At 44.6% G+C, this 13,066-nt stretch overlaps 1 protein-coding gene across 4 annotated transcripts in view; it reads right to left on the reverse strand.

Annotated features, from left to right (window-relative positions):
• The window catches only part of LOC129811003 (rab GTPase-activating protein 1-like), a 164,643-nt gene that overhangs the window by 12,207 nt on the left and 139,370 nt on the right, over positions 1–13,066 (reverse strand). For 2 of the 4 annotated variants that reach the window (XM_055862075.1, XM_055862077.1), the window contains exon 19: positions 9,797–9,925. In XM_055862075.1, the coding sequence (XP_055718050.1) occupies positions 9,797–9,925 (129 nt within the window). Of the gene's footprint in view, positions 1–5,805; positions 6,068–9,796; positions 9,926–10,750; positions 12,924–13,066 lie in introns of those variants that run through there. The other 2 variants (XM_055862078.1, XM_055862079.1) reach the window with 2 other exon arrangements.

Genomic DNA, 13,066 nt, shown 5'->3' on the forward strand with positions numbered 1-13,066 from the left:
GGGACAAGACTAACTACCAATTGGATACCACGAAATTGGGAAGAAAAGGGAACAAAAGGTAATTTTAAAAAATACATTGGAAAAATAAGCTAATTTAGTTTTGATATTTTTTTTATAGAATGTTAATGCCAAAATTCCCTACAACCAAACAACCACTGTTGCTTGTGCTTTAGCTGTCACCTGCTAGCAGAGCCAGTAGTAGCCTAGTGGCTAGCTGGTCGTGCTAGCGAGCGGCTAGCTAGTAATGATAGTAAGCTAGTGGCTAGCTAGTAAAGCTAGCGGCTAGCTAGTAACGCTAGCAAGCAAGCTAGTAACGCTAGCAAGCAAGCTAGTAACTATAGCAAGCTAGCAAGCAAGCTAGTAACGATAGCAGCTAGCTAATAGTGCTAAGTAGTGACTTCAAAGTATTCCTACCCCTTAACTTTTTCCACATTTTGTTGTGTTACAAAGTCAGATTTAAATAGATTTGTCATGTTCGTCATACACAAAATACTTTAATGTCAAAGTGGAAGAATAATTCTAAAATGTATTTTAACTGTATGGAAAATAAAACAAATGTATCTTAATTAGATAAATATTCAATACATGTTATGAATCACCTTTGGCAGTGATTACAGCTGTGAGTCTTTCTGGGTAAGTCTCTAAGAGCTTTGCACACCTGGATTGTACAATATTGGTTGTTGATCATTGCTAGACAGCTATTTTCAAGACAATTTAAGTCAAAACTGTAACTAGGCACTTGGGAACATTCAATGTAGTCTTGGTAAGCAACTCCATTGCATATTTGGCCTGGTCTTTTAGGTAATTGTCCTGCTGAAAGGTGAAAACTGCCTGCTCCTTGCCGATGACAAGCATATCCATAACATGATGCAGCCACCACAATGCTTGAAAACACAAAGAGTGGTACTCAATGATGTGTTGTGTTGGATTTGCCCCAAACATAATGCTTTGTATTGAGGACAAAAAGTTAATTTATTTGCCAATGTTTTGCAGTATTACTTTAGTGCCTTATTGCAAACAGGATGCATGCTTTGGAATATTTGAATTCCGTACAGGCTTCCTTCTTTTCACTCTGTCATTTATGTTAGTATTGTGGAGTACAATGTTGATCCATCATCAGATATCTCCGATCACATTAATTAAACTGTTTTAAAGTCCCCATTGGCCTCATGGTGAAATCTCTGAGCGGTTAGGAAGGGTTCCTGAATCTTTGTAGTGACTGGGCACATTTGTACACCATCCAAAGTGTAATTAATAACTGCACCATTCTCAAAAGGTGCCCTTCTTTGCAAGGCATTGGATAACCTGTCTTTGTGGTTGAATCTGTGCTTGAAATTCACAGCTCGACATTACAAATAATTGTATGTGTGCGGTACATCGACGGGGAAGTCAGGTTAAATACTATTATTGCACACAGAGTGAGTACGTGCAACTTATGTGACTTGTTAAGCACATTTCCAATGATTTAGGCTTGCCCATACAAAATAGTTGAATACTTGTTGACTCAAGACTTTTCAGCTTTTCATTTTTTAATTTCTAAACATTCCTAAAAACATAATTCCATGTTGACATTATGGAGTAGTGTGTGTAGATGAGTGACTCAAAATCTCGATTGAATCCATTTTAAATTCAGGCTGTAACACAACAAAATGTGGAAAAAGTCAAGGGGTGTGAATACTTTCTGAAGGCACTGTAGGTAGCAGCTAGTACTACTAGCAAAGACACTGATAACTAACCTTTTTGTCTGCGCTACTAGCTAGCCGCTAGCTAATAACTTCTAAATCTAAATGCAATTTCACCACCCATGCAGTTGGTGGTGGTAACGCACCACCCTCTCTTGCACCATTTGACATCCTGTCTCATCTTGTATGTCTCGCAGTTTCTGTGGCGGGAGAAAGTATCTGCTGGAACCAGACCCTATTGGTTGCAGCTGGGGCTATGTAGCACAATGAGAACCAAAATAAACTAGGGCTGGGTCAATGGCACCATATTCCTTACGTAGTGCACTACTTTTGACAAGGGCCCATAAGGACACAACCTAAGTGTAAGCTAACCTTGACCCACTGACAAAATAGGCCAGAGTTCATGAGAGGCTCAGCTCTCCAGAGATATCCTAACCTACGTACAAGTATGGTTCTAGAGCCACTCCTTACCCGGACAGAGCTGGAACCTGTAGGCACACAACAGTTAGAGATTACAGACCAATGTTATATTCCTGTCCAATACTATACCCTCACAGTATACACAGTGTGTGGATGTTTCAGGGCACACTATCGCTCATATGTACACCAAGACATGGCGAGTTGGGCTAAATTCCAATTCCGACCATTTCAAACGCATTGAAATTCAAATCAGACATTTGTAAAAATCACCCTCGCTTTGGATTTTAGTTGATGAACTGACCCGAGCCGATGTGAAACACATGCTCTTTACCTGAGCCGAGCACAGTATTCTCTGCTATAGGCCTGACAGACTGTGTGCACTGGGGAAAATAGGCTAACTGTTGCATAATGGTGCCTAACCTGGCTGAAAACATTTTGATATCAAAATGACTGTCACTGAACTAGCTTAGGATTCAAAAACGGCCAAGTCAGGAAAACTGGGTTGTGTTTGAATTCGATGACCAGACAAACACACAAGAACGAAGATATACATGTGTTTATCGCAATTCAACAGCTCAGACACGAGACGTATGTGGCAGGGTCTACAGGAAATCACGGAGTACAAAAAGAAAACCAGCCATGTCACGGACACCGACGTACTGCTTTGAGGACAATACAGTTCCTTTGTCGCAGCCCGCTAACAAGGACTGCACCTCCCCCCTTCTCCTTCTCTGTGGCTGACGCGAGCAAGACATCAGACTGTTAAAACAGCAATCACTATCTCAGAGAGGCTGCTGCCTACATTAAGACCCAATCACTGGCCATTTAAATGGGGGCGGCAGGTAGCCTAGTGGTTAGAGCGTTGGACTAGTAATCGAAAGGTTGCAAGATCGAATCCGCGAGCTGACAAGGTAAAAATCTGTCGTTCTGAACAAGGCAGTTAACCCACTGTTCCTAGGCCGTCATTGAAAATAAGAATTTGTTCTTAACTGACTTGCCTAGTTAAATAAAGGTACAATTAAATAATAAATGGATCACTAGTCACTTTAAATAATGTATACATACCTTACATTACTCATATCATAAGTATATGCCGCTCATCCATATATTTATATGTACATATTCTCATTCACCCCTTTAGATTTGTGTGTATTAGGTTGTTGTTGGGGAATTGTCAGATTACTTGTTAGATATTACTGCACTGTCGGAACTAGAAGCACAAGCATTTCGCTACACTCGCATTAACATCTGCTAACCATGTGTATGTGACCAATACAATTTGATTTGACATGCTGGGTGAAGAATAAGGTCTCCTTTGAGTCTGAAAATAACTCTGTAATTGAAACAATCTGACAATTGTAATTTGGTTAGCATCCTGAAATTTAGCTGACTGGAGAGAGAGAAAAGACTACTAGCAGTACACACTGAACCACTGAAATACACTGAGTATACCAAACACTAGGAACACCTCAAATTGAGTTGCACCCCCTTTTGCCCTCAGAACAGCCTCAATTTGTCGGGCATGAAGGTTCCACCGGGATGCTGGCCCATGTTGACTCCAATGCTTCCAGCAGTTGTGGGAAGTTGGCTGGATGTCCTTTCGGTGGTGTACCATTCTTTATACACAGAACACTGTTGAGTGTGAAAAACCCAGCTGCGCCTGGCGCCTAGTACCACAACCCAGTCAAAGGCACTTAAATATTTTGTCTTGCCAATTCACCCTCAATGGCACACACACAATCCATGTCTCAATTGTCTCAAGGCTTAGCAATCTTTTTTTCTATAACCTGTCAGTAAGGGATCATTGATTTCACCTGGATTCACCTGGTCAGTCTATGTCATGGAAAGAACAGGTGTTTTTAATGTTTTGTATACTCAGTGTGTATCTACAATTACAATGCAAATTCAAACTGCATTTCAGTGCATCAACTCATACCAGGGTTTCCGTTAGCTGGTAATTTCTGGCTTTTGGCCGATAAAATAAATTAAAAGCCGATAAATAAAATTGTAGCTGGCCAAATTGTCCAAGGCTACCTATCATACACCCAGATCTCGCGCTTCAGTACCATTCTCTCACTCCTTGTGCGCTGTCTTACGTGCATGCGCTGGCTGCTAAGGCAAGAGAGAGAGAGCGAGATTTGAGCCTTGGCTACTGTCAATTGCGAAAATGGGAGGCCTTTTTAATTGAAGTAAAACAAAAGTTAGAAAGTATGCCTATAGTGAAAAGCCTAAAAATGGGTTGTCCTTCGTATGGACAATTTTTACTATTGTAATGGATTAAGATGAGAAGAACATTGGCACGGCCAAATGCAGGCTACTGTTAAACTCGCTATTCAGGTAGGATACAATTTTCTCATTTAGAAACATTTGTTTTAGCATTATTCTTATTATTGTATATCATTGTTAGCCTATTTATTAATCTAAACCAGTTCTTTAAATATGCAAAACCTGGTGTGATTAATTCTGTTGAGTCATTTTCATAGGCTAAATTAAGTTTGATCTTTGTGTGCTCCGTATTTAGTTTAAGTTAAATAAATGTCCTCATCCTATCCCTGTCATGTGTTAGATACGGTAGAAACTAGCCTTGATTGGTAATTGCTGCAATATAACTTAATCAAAACTTTTGGGAATATTTAAACCAGTTCACAAGTGTTTTGTTTCATTCTGTTGAGCCATTTTCTTTGGCCAAATTAAGTTCCGACTGTAATATTGTGTCTGCCGCAATATAATATCATGTTTGCATTTCCCCAATGGCTTGACTTACTTTTGATATTACCCAAAAGTTCAGAAATGTTTGTGAAGGTTTGGTGTGGCTATAAGCCTATTAGGGCCTATGATATAAAGGCTGTGCGCACTGGCGCTCCAAATGATTCCGACATTTGAACTTGAGGTGAGGAAGAACGTTTTAGGCCTACCAGAGCTCCTCCTATAATCTACAAAAAATAATGCTTAGCTTTACAAAAAGATATTAGGATCGAAAATGAACTATTTAACCTCCTGTACGCCTATCTCTCTATAGCAGACACAGTAGCCTATCTTACAAGGATAAGAAATATATGTTGGTGTTGTAGCATGCCACAGGCATATTTCTATTACTCTCTCCCTGGGGATAGGCCTAAGCTTCTCTTACACTTGTTAAAATATTAATATCGGACTCCTAAGCCTATAGGCCTATACTGTATGCATGCAATGCCCTGATGCATTTAGTCCTCAAATCCCTGACAGCTGAACCATGCGGTGCACAACTTATGTTTTAGGAAATTAAAAACCAACAAAACATTAGGCTATAAAGTTTTTCATACGCTACACATCGAAACACAAGGTGTTTTTGTCATTTGTTACTGGCTGTTTCTAAGGTCACATAAATGTGATTGCGATGGCGGACGCCCTAATGGATTACGCACCCACTGCATATGGATGACCGGGAAATATCTCAAATGTCCGATAAAATAAAATCTTCCCGGTCACTTGTCCGGCGCCAAATTTTGATTGACTGACTGACACACACACTACAATCTACACTGTATCCTACAAGCCAGCAGATAAAATGATACAAAGTGTTCTTGCTGTTGCACAAACAAGCAGTGTTTCCTTCAGCGGTTCTTAGGCAGTCAAAGTGCAGTCAGAAGTGAAGACGGTTGAGGCTGGCAGAAGTAGCCAGGACTGAGGAGTGACTTAGACTCAGACTTAACCAAACACCTACCACAGGTTTGCGAGGCTTGGAGTGGGCCACCAGGCTAACCAGAATATCCTCCTCATAGATCTGGTTGATGACGTGGGCATCATACGCCACTGTGATGGAGATCTCTTCCATCATTTTGACACAGGATAGTAGTCAGCTCCACAGGTGGGGGAAGAAGGCGAGGAGTGGAGGGGTGGAGGAGAGCAGTAGAGGCAACAGGTCAGTCAGAGAGCCTGAGGAGTGACTGGCCTCTTTCACTGTCCCTCAGGGTACAAGCCACACCCCTAAAGGAGGGCGGGATGGAGTGAGGTAGGAGAGAGTAAGGGAGGATCCCTGCATAACAACACACATGTCTCTCTCTCTCTCTCGCTCTCTCTCAGTTTACCTCTCCCTCTCTCTGATAATTGGTGTTCTCAAGCGTGTTAAGAGGATGCTAGTGTGTCTTTCGTTCACCCCCTCTTCCTCAGAACCGCCAGGCTGCTATTTCTCTTCCTTCTTTCTTCCTTTCCTCCATTTCTTTGTCCTGAGATCCGCTCCTCTCAGGTTGCGCTCAGGGTATTATTTTCAGCTCCCTTCGGTCTTGGTAAGATAGTCTGGTTTAGTCACACTCCTACTCAACTACACACACACTTCAACTGTATGTTCTAGCGTATGTATCTGTGAGAAAGTGTTGGAACTGTCCGACCGACCACAATGACTCAACGTGTTAAGTGCCACTGCAGTCCGCACACATCACACAGAGTTTTGTGTCCTCCCCCCAAAAAACAGAATAAAAAAAAAAAAAAAAATAATGAACAAAAAAAATAAAAAAATAGCTCATTTGGTGGCTATAATTTCAAAAGAACTTCCAAAGTTGAGGCTACATTGCCTGCAGCCTGGCTCCTCAGGACCCAACTGTTCACTTCAGATCCTCCTGGGGCTTTGCCTAGCTAACTTTCAGGAGATCTCCCTGGTGTGGAAAGGCACTGTACACGTTCTCCTCCTTCCCCTTCCTTCTCTCAAGGGAGTAGCATTCTGAGTAACCGCTCCTTCTCTTCCCCTCTCTCTTGTCACTTCTTCCACTGGTGAAACACCTGAACCTGAAACTTTCTCCCAGAGGAATTTTGAAAGCAGGCAGAAGAAATGTAATAACCGCAACTAGATTAATCAATCAAATCAAGCGCCTTCACTGGGTATCCCGAGTTGGTTTTGAATGGACTTTAATGCTAGGCCTTTCAAGACCTTTTTATGTCTTCTTTTTGTCCTGGAACTGTCTTGAAGTTTCCTCAACGTTGTCCTTGGAGTGTTAGGGCTGTGAAATTCAAATTCCACCCCATAATCCTGTGGGGTTGTTACTCGTAGAATGCTTCACTCCCCAACTAGCAGGTGATCAACTTGACTCCTAAGCTGCTTAGCAAGTCAAGTTGATCCGCTTTAGACATCAACAAAAAAATGAAAGGACAAAGTAAAGTGAACAGGCAAGCTAGCTTTCCTTTTGTTGGCTCTTGTGGACATATTAATGAGGTGTATCAGCTGATACAACGCAGAGCTTGATGAAGTGCAGTTCCATTGACAGGGTATGATGGTTGTGGTCGCCGGGAGACACTGTGCTTCCAATGACACCAAATTCTGTAATGAAATTATCTTTCTCTCTCTCTCTCACTCACTCACTCACTCACTCCATGAGCTTGTCTCCTGAGAGTGGTGAACACACACGCGGGCACAGGACAGACACACACACACCTTCCACAGAATCTGTTTTCGTTCCATAAAAATATGAAATAGGTTTGAAAAAAACATGTTCAAAAAGGACAAGATGCAAAAATAGAAGAAAAAAAATCTTCTCGGTCAAAACACCTCAGGCACAATGTCACTTCAGAGGAAAATGAAGGGAGGAATTGAAATCCCAGGATGAGAGGGCTACTGCTGTGGCTCGTTTCTCTCTCTCTCACACACTCTGTAAGTTAATTCTCTCTTGCTGGATGCGTTTTGATCAGGCAATTCATTCATGCCCCAGAGTCTTGGAAAGTCCCCTGTATTCCGAAGCAGACTCCAGATCAGTCCTAACAGCCAGTCAATCAGAGGGTCCTATTACACGTTTTAGCTCCCAAGAGACTTGACGGCCCACCGCAATCACAGTCGAGAATGTCTTTTAGAAGCTAGTCGATTTGATATCTTCCGCTTTGGTTCAAATGGTCGAAGCTAAACCAAAACAAACAGCCTTGCAAGCTCAGAGTGCAGACTGGCTTCACGTTGTGTCTTCAGTCTTGCAGCAGTGTGTGTGTGTGTGTGTGTGTGTGTGTGTGTGTGTGTGTGTGTGTGTGTGTGTGTGTGTGTGTGTGTGTGTGTGTGTGTGTGTGTGTGTGTGTGTGTGTGTGTGTGTGTGTGTGTGTGTGTGTGTGTGTGTGTGTGTGTGTGTGTGTGTGTGTGTGTGTGTGTGTGTGTGTGTGTGTTTGTGTGAAAGACTGAGTCACAGAACACAGGAGGAGGCCGAGCCAGGTAAAATCTCTCTCTCGTTGCACAGTTCATCCAGAATCAAACACTGATGCTGGTCGAAAAAGAGCAGAGACAGACTGTCTGGCCCGAATCAAAACGAAAGAGATTAGGAGTTGTCCTCCATTTCCTTCTCCTACTCCTGCTGACTCACCTGTCCAGCTCACCTTGTGCACGTCTGTCATTGTAAGGCCAGCCTTCATGCTCTAGCTCTCTCCCAGACTCTCTCTCATGGTCCTAGAGCCTGCCTGCCTCAAACCATCCTCTGGACTCGCATGACGGTGTCGGAGGACGGGCTCACAGTATGGAATGGTAATTGAACTCATCAAAACACGTAGTTTCCATGTGTTTGATACCATTCACTCCATTCCAGCCACCGTTTTGAGTCGTCCTCCTCCTCTCAGCAGCCTCCTGCGGTACGTGTGTTTTACATGATGTCTAGTATGTGAGAAGGTGACGTAATATCACTCAAACATTTTAGTTGAAAGCAGAACATTTAGCAGATCATTTTCTTCCTGGAACTTTCAGAGATAAGCTTGTGCAACAAAATAATTGCATAATAACATATGCAGAGTGTCTACACTCAGGATATCCTGTGGTTAGAAATACACAGGAGAGGGGGGGGGGGTGGGAGAGAGGATATATATACAGGATGGGTGGAGATGGAGAGAATTAGCTCTTCCATTTCACTCTTCTTCCTTCCTGTGAGAGTACAAATACCCTTGCCTTCTGGTTTGCCACCTATACACAGTTGCGAAGCGAGCACACACACACTAACGGGAGCTGCTGCGTAAATCAAAATCACATTTTACTTGTCACATGCGCCGAATACAACGGGTGTAGACCTTACCGTGAAATGCTTACTTACGAGCCCTTTAAGCAACAATGCAGAGTTTAAAAAAAGTAAGAAACATTTGCCAAATAAACTAAAGGAAAAATAGTTTAAAAAAAATAACAATAACGAAGCTATATACAGGTGGTCACCGGTACCGGTAGGGGTAAAGTGACTATGCATAGAAAATAAACAGAGTAGCAGCAGTGTATGTGAAGAGTGTGAAGGAATGTGAATGTATGTGTGTGTGTGTGTGTGTGTGTGGCGTCAATATGTGTTTTGTGTGTGTGGGTGTCATCTCTGTGTGCAGGCAGGTAGCCTTGGGCCACTGGGGCCTCCTCCTGACCTCAGCACATTCCCCAAATACCACAGACCTCATTATATTCTCCGTGTGGGAGGATGTAGGTACAGCTAACAATTACAACCACACACAGACAGGCTGCGGATGTGGTGTGCCCCGTGATATAGAAGATAAAGGAAAAAAGTTCACAAGGAATCAACATCATCTGTTCGGCTCTGATAGCAAACCTGGCTGAGTAGTCAGACTGGCCTAGTCAACTAGGCTGAACAATTCCACATCTATGAAAATAAGAAACGGATTTCGCACAGTCGGACGCATAAGCTTCTGAGCAGAGCTCAGTTTTGGACCAGTGGTCGGTGCAGTGTGTGCATTGCAGGGGAACGGAAAACCGAATAAATTGTTCCTACCTTGATGCTACAGGCCTGTTCCATGAGCCTGCGAGCGTTTTCCGCAGCCCGGTAGCGCTTCGGCAGCTGGACCCTAAAGAACTTCAGTGCTCCCTCAAAGTCAGCCTGGAGCAAGTCTTCCTTAGACGTCTGTGGGGAAAAGACAAGAAGAGAAGCTCAGCCAATAGAACAGGGTATATATAGTATCCATTACTTTAAATCTGCTTTGTGTTTGGCCCAAACTGTGCACCCGTTTATTATAGAGGGTATTGAAAAGGTAAAGCAAAGGCTTTTATTTTTTATTTAACTAGGCAAGTCAGTTAAGAACAAATTCTTTATTTACAATGACGGCCTACCCCCGGCCAAACCCTAACCCGGACGACGCTGGGCCAATTGTGCGGCGCCCTATGGGACTCGTCACTACAGCCTGGAATCGAACCAGGGTCTGTAGTGACGCCTCTAGCACTGAAATGCAGTGCCTTAGACCGCTGCGCCACTCGGGAGCATTGAAGAAGGAATAAGACATTACGGTATAGTATGATGTTGCAGTATTTTTTGTTTTGCACCCAGAACAAGTTTAGCTCCCTGCACAACAGAAAGTCTGAAAACATGACACTATAATATCAAACTCTTTCTGTAATAGTAGTATTTTGCAATAATAGTACTTTGATCCAACATATCGGTTAGTGTCACATGCCAACAGAGTTAGAACAGGTTGACTACCATGGCAATAACTAATAGCGCCACCCGTTGGCATTCCGATGCATTGTCATAACGATGATCCAAAATTAGACTCACACAGCCCAAGTTATTCAACAATATAAGCAATTCAACAATATAAATACATTATGAAAGCATTTTGAAACATAACTGCATTGAGAAAAAGGTTTACGCCTGCAGTAGCCCTCGGCAGGGTAAGATTGTCCACCCACCCACCGCCCACCTATCCTGTCTCAGGCCCTGTCCCAGTCTCACCGCCAGTAGCCGGGGAACGAAGAGGCGGTGGCCCATCCCCAGGAGCCCCATCACCTTACAGACAGAGTCCGTCTCCCCAGCCTTCTCCTCCGCTGAACCCCCTTCCTCTGCCCCACAGCTGCCCTTCCGCACCGCTGGCGTCATCACCGAGGGTGAGGGTGGGGTGGTGGGGGAAATGGAGGGAGAGGAGGGCGGAGAGCGAGAGGGGGAGGGAGAGGAGGGCGGAGAGCGAGAGGGAGGATCCCGCTCTGGGGCCAGGGTGGCCAGGGTGCAGGGCGACTCCAGCGTGCAGTCCGAAAACGTGGACGTAGCCGGGACAAGTTCGTATCAGGGTCAGTCAACCCGGGCAAAAACTTGAGGTCAGAGTCCAGCAAAGATGTTTTTCTTTGGCTGTTTAGCAATGCAAACTTTACAAATGACAGCGGTGATCTTCAGGGGAAAATAACAGGTCGATCATTCCGGGCAGTGACACACAGTGACGTGTTGGATGGGAGCTTCTCTCAATAGACTGTCATCCCCAATAATAATAATTCAAACTCGGCAAAAATAGACCATAAACACAATTATTTTCAAAAGGTAGAGAGGATCCAGCGGGTTTGAGCAGCATACAGAATCAGTAAGTTTGTTTGGTTCATCGTGTCCATTCAGTAAGCACCACTGTCAGAGAGCCGACACAGCCCCTAGGCCTGATCACACTATAGTCCCTACCTCACAACTGACCAGAGCATCCAGCATAGCGTAGATATGGGGTGCTATCACTGTGATATAGCCAAAGAAATATTACACAGTCACAGTTCTGGATACCGATCCTGTTTCACACTGCTTTTTCCCCCGAAATTCTAAATATGGGCATGCCGTTGCCTAGCAGCAAAACAGACGGCACGCGGTTAGTCGGTTTAAACAGACGACAGGTGATGAGTCTTCCACTTATTCTCCTCCACTCTCCTCCTTCAAAGAGAAGAGAATCCCTCTCTCACAACCAAGCCCCTATGCCCAGGACTTCGCATAAATGAGAAAAGACATCAAAGAAAGCAGGGTACTTTTATATCACCAGTCCTGGGGTAACGATAAATACATACAGGCCACAGCAGGCAAAGTAGATGGATTGAGTTTGCTTCAAAAATCCATCTTTAAAAATCCCTTCCAAATGATGTTGTCCCTTTACACCCGAGTGGTCCTTTCTGATGTAAAACACTTCGTAAGCTGAGGGGAGGAAGAGACTAAATCTTGTTATGTTTAAGTGTGTTTCTATCAGTCACACAGCCTTAGGCAGAAGCTGCTTCCGTCCCGAATGTGACGTCTTGGAGCCGCGTTTGTGCACAGCTGAACGGTCCTCATGGTGACTCAAGAGTCAGAGAGGAAATAGACGTGGTGCTGGAGATCACATTAGATCAGGGAGAGGCAGAGGCGAGAGGATGGCTCTGGCAGTGAGCTTAAGCAGGACACTGGGCACACAAGCCTGTGTGGGTCTCTCTTCTTCAGGAAATCCTTCACTTCCACAGAGGAGCACTGAAACAGTCCCTGCCCTCTGTTCGCAGAAACAGCAAGGCTTCAAAAAAGGGACTCCTTCACCTAAGAGCTCCAGCAGAGTAGACTTTCCTAACAAAACACAGCCAGGGTAGAATACCTTCCGGTCAAAGTAAAGGTTTACTTCCAGGTCCTTTGCAGAACAGGAGGGTCCATTTGCTGTGTCCAAAGCCTCTGCCAAACAGGAGTGCAGGGGACCTCTGGAGCCACAGGTCAGGTCACGGATAGGCGAGGCAGGCGGAGAAGCAAACCACGCTAGTGCTCCCTCCTCCCTCCTATAGCACTCACCACCTAAAAGGCCTGCAATGCTAACAGCTAATGGCTAACCCTGCTGCTCGTGCTGCTCCAATGCAGAAGTCTGGTCTGGGGCTGGGCGGGCGGACGGCTAAGCATGCGCGCAAAACACGGAGGGAGAGAGACATGGAGCATGTGACCGAAACACTGAGGCGGAGAGGTGCTAGAAGACGAGGGGGAGTAGAGAGGGAAGGAGGACAGGAGGAGGGGGGGAGGGAAGGGGAGTGGGAGAGGGGTCCGTGTGTTGATGCGTTCGTGGTAGACATCACTGAAAACAAATGTAACGGGGCCTCCCCCCTTTTCAGCACTGCTGTTAATGGCTAACCGCTAACAGATGCTACTGCCGCTGCTGTGCGCTCCAAATGGACTACGGCAGACAGGCAGGGGAGGGCAAGTGCACAGAGGGAGGGGGGAGAGAGAGAGAGGGAGGGGGGGCCTCAGGGGGGAGAATGCCGTCATACCTGACCAATAGAAAAGAGTCAGTGGAACCCCTTT

The sequence above is a fragment of the Salvelinus fontinalis genome, chromosome 14 (genome assembly GCF_029448725.1).
Source record: "Salvelinus fontinalis isolate EN_2023a chromosome 14, ASM2944872v1, whole genome shotgun sequence".
In the NCBI taxonomy this organism is placed as follows: domain Eukaryota; kingdom Metazoa; phylum Chordata; class Actinopteri; order Salmoniformes; family Salmonidae; genus Salvelinus; species Salvelinus fontinalis.